At 49.8% G+C, this 4,030-nt stretch overlaps 1 protein-coding gene across 1 annotated transcript; it reads left to right on the plus strand.

Moving 5' to 3' along the window:
- The first annotated feature begins 1,561 nt into the window (after positions 1–1,561).
- On the plus strand, positions 1,562–3,287 carry LOC119178480 (uncharacterized). Its single transcript, XM_037429688.2, has one exon. It carries the CDS (start codon positions 1,601–1,603, stop codon positions 2,834–2,836), a length of 1,236 nt encoding a protein of 411 aa, XP_037285585.2. The 5' UTR covers positions 1,562–1,600; the 3' UTR covers positions 2,837–3,287.
- Positions 3,288–4,030: the final 743 nt, after the last annotated feature.

A 4,030-nucleotide genomic window follows, 5' to 3' on the forward strand; every position in this document is an offset into this window, starting at 1 on the left:
ATGATTGCACTCGCATAATGATCGCACCCTTAAATTTTGTCGTCTGAATTCGACTCCCCCCCCCCCCCCCGCGTAATGATTGCACCTTGAACTTGCCACATCGACATGGCATGTGCCAAGTCTAGCTGAATGCCCCTGTCATTGTTTCTGTGATATGAAAGCAGGCATCACTATGCTAATGCCGTAAATTTACTGATTTAAATGAAAGCATTCCTTATTTAGATGGAAGAAAATGTTTTGACACGCGTGACGTATTCACAACCTCCATAACTGACGCAAAGAAGGAAAAAAAATGCGGTGGCTCCGCTACACGGAGTGCTTCGCTCTGCCAGCCGCCATGTTTGTTTTGACATCCCGCACTGTTACAGAAGCGACCACCTGTTGGTCGACCTGTGTTCATCCCGCAGCAATGTTTTTTTTTTTTTTCCTGAGACCAAGTTTTTTTTTATGGTGTCCTTTGTGATCGTCTGTTAAGGGGAGACGCGAATCGAAAAATCGCGTTTTTTCCGGAAATTTTCACTTTTTTGTTTTCAGTCGTATTAGATTCTTTAAACATTCATGTTTACCAGAAATAAATTTCAATCGGTAATTCGTGTCAGAAGTTACTGAAAAATGCGCTCAAGTAAGCCCCGGAGACCTAGAAAATCGCTGAAATCTGCCAAAATCGACATTTTGCCGGCCCCGGTATCTCGAGGCAGCGGCACCGTGCGCCATTTGTAATCACTGAGGCGGTTAGAGTTGTCCATGCTCTCTCGAACACAGGCTCGAAAAGTCTCGTCCGGAAAGAAAAAAATACTATAAAAAATCCTTTTTTGAACGCCCCTGCGTGCCGTTTGAATCGCGCGGCGCATCACGTGGTGCCGTAGCGAGCGCGCCATTGGCTAGCGCAGTGCCCGCTTGTCCCTTCGGCCCCGCTCTGCATCGCAAGCTGAACTTCGCAAGGATTTATTCAATTAGTTACGCGATGCATCCTGCCAGAAAGCAGGTGTACAAGGTGAAAAAGTACCGGACGATAAACAAGTATGTGGGAAAACGTCGTAAAGTGCGTCGTCAGACTGCGGCAAAGGTGAACGGCCCGGAGAGGTCTAGGCCTAACCCCAGCGTCGGCAACTATCGCGACAGTGACTTCGCCGGCGGCCTCGACGCTGCCGCAAACTTCGTCAGCGCCTCACAAAAAAAACTGGAGTTTTTTGAGAACCAAAGGCATGCGCATGATGGCATATCATCAGCAGTGCTGTGCGACATCGATGTGATGACGGCACTTGTGGGCGGAGCGGAGTGCCCGTCTTGCCGTGAACACAAACTTGTTGTTCGCGAGGTGGCAGAACGGCGCAAAGGACTGTCGTCCTGTCTAGAGTTGCGGTGTGAGAACAGTGAGTGCGCGTCTGGTGTTCACTCTTCGACACATACGTCGAGGCGTGTTGCCTCCGGCGAAGCCGCCGCAGCATCTGACGACTGCGCGGAGGTGGGGCACTACGGCAACGGCAGCTCGCGCGATAGCTTCCCGGCTAATGTGAAAGCTGTTGTAGCCTCGCGTGCCATAGGCATCGGACATGACCAGCTTTCGCAGTTTTGTGCGATTGTTGGACTAGCGAAGCCCATGCACCACAAAACCTTCCAGGCAATAAGCAAGAAGGTTCACGATGCTGCTATGAGGCCCGTGACCGAAAATTTGAACCAGGCAAGAGCCGTAACAAAGCAGGTGGTTGATAGTAGTGACGTGGCCGTAATGTATGATGGAACTTGGCAGAAACGGGGCCATAAAAGCCACAACGGAGTCGGCGCAGCTATCTCCTTGGACACCGGCCCGCGCTTAGATTTCGAAGTGCTGTCGAATTACTGCCACGCTTGCAGTCTACACAACGACATGGGCTCTGAAGAGGAATTCTGGCAGACCTACCACAGACCTGTCTGTGAGAAGAACACCGACAGCTCCGCTCATGGCATGGAAGCTGAAGCAGCACTACGGATATGGGAGCGCACTTTGCTGTATGAGACTCCGCTTCGCTTCGCAACATTTCTTAGTGATGGCGACAGGAAAGCATATAACGGAGTTTGTGATGCCAAGGTGTACGGTGCAGGTGCCATCTGCAAGGAGGACTGCACTAATCATGTTGCAAAGCGCCTAGGCACTGGCATACGCAAATTGCCGACACCACTGCCCAGAGGTGAGAAGCTCAAGCCTGCCACCATTGAAAAGCTGCAGACATATTATCAGATTGCCATCACGGGCAATAGAGGCAACCTACGGGACATGTACACTGCCATATGGGCGTCCTACTTTCACTCTTGCTCCACTGATGGTGCTGGTAGCCACAACTTCTGCCCACCAGGCCAAGAATCGTGGTGCAAGCACAAGCGTGCTGAAGCAATGGGCGAGCCTGCACCACAGCATACACCACTTCTGACAAAGGCACAGGGCCGGGCACTGCTGCCCATATACAAGCGCCTTTCTGACGAGAAGCTGCTGGCTCGATGCCTTCGAGGGAAAACTCAGAACGCTGCTGAGTCTCTCAACAGCAAGGTGTGGCTGCTGTGCCCAAAAACAAAGTTTGCTTCCCGAAGTGCTGTGGAGACTGCCACAGCCATTGCTGTGCTCTGGTATAACCGGGGCCATGCAAGCTTCGAGGTGGTCCTGGAGGAGCTTGGTGTTCTACCACCAGCAAGCTTGACCACCCTGGGGGACTACAGCGACAAGAGGTGCATTCAGAAGATGAATGCCCAACAGACTACTGAGGCGAGGGCTCACCGCCGCACATCGGCCAAGAGAGCTCGCCTACAGGACTCCGCTCGGAAGGACCCCGAAGGAGTTACATACAGTGCGGGTGAATTCTAGTCACCGTGGCCAGCTCCTGGACATACTGCCTGTGCATTAGACACACTTTTGAGTGTTTGCAAGTGCGCCCTAATTAGTAAACAGGTTTCAAACTTTCAAACGTGTTTTTCTCATTTTGAAATTTTTGGCCACGGTCACATTTCACTCACATAGTTTCATCCCCTTAATATTGTCCTATTGCGATGAAACTTGGCACACACATTCTTCAAGGTGTGTAGAGTGCCGTTATCTATTCTGATTTATGATGCATAGCCATTATCAATAAAAACATACCAAGAAATGATACAAGGAACCCTGAAAAAAAGAAGTTTGGCAGATCTGTTCATTTTTTGTAGTAACAGCTTTTTTTTCTCGTAATTTTAACCTCTTAAATGCACACAGTAGTTCATGACAAGCATAATAAGCTATTACACAAACATCTACACAAAAGTTTTGATGTCGAAAAAGCGAGAGTAAAAATCCCTTTGTTTTGCTATTGCATGTACAATACCTTTAAAAGTAATGAGGCTACACAAAATCTTATAACAGTTATGGAATCTACAAGAAAAAATATCTCTGTGGCTAAATTTTGGAAACCCTAACTTGAAAACTAACGAAAAAGTGTTTTCGAGTAGCGTCTCCCCTTAAAGCGCCGTTTCACCATGGGGCGGTATGCGAGCTTTACTGCCGCGTTCGAGCTGAAGGCTCTTGACTACGCACTAGAGCACGGCAACCACGCTGCCGGCAGACATTTCGGCGTCGGATCAGATATTGGAAAAAACAGCGCGACATGCTGATGGCTACTAACAGCACGCGATGGGTTTTCCGTGGACCCAAATCTGACAAGTTCCCTGACACTGAAAAGGCAGTCCTCGAATACGTGAAGGACATGCGCAAGGACGGTCATGCAGTGTCATTAGATATGATACGGACGCAGGCGGGCACAGTTTCCCGGAGGCTGGGAATAGCCACAAAGGACTTCCGCACAAGTTCCGGCTGGACAACACGTTTCATGCGGCGGAATAAACTGTCGCTGGCATTTTCAACGCGCTCGACGAAACGGAAGATGACGGTCTGTGGGACAGTGAAGACACTGCCGGTTCCGACAAAGAATCGTGCGGCGACGGCACTGACCTCAGTGACGCTCCGGAGTATGAGTGAAGGTAAAGGGGTCAAAGAGGTAAAAAAAAAAAATAAAAGGGCAGTGTGCCATGC

This window comes from Rhipicephalus microplus, chromosome 1 (assembly GCF_043290135.1).
Source record: "Rhipicephalus microplus isolate Deutch F79 chromosome 1, USDA_Rmic, whole genome shotgun sequence".
Taxonomy (NCBI): Eukaryota; Metazoa; Arthropoda; class Arachnida; order Ixodida; family Ixodidae; genus Rhipicephalus; species Rhipicephalus microplus.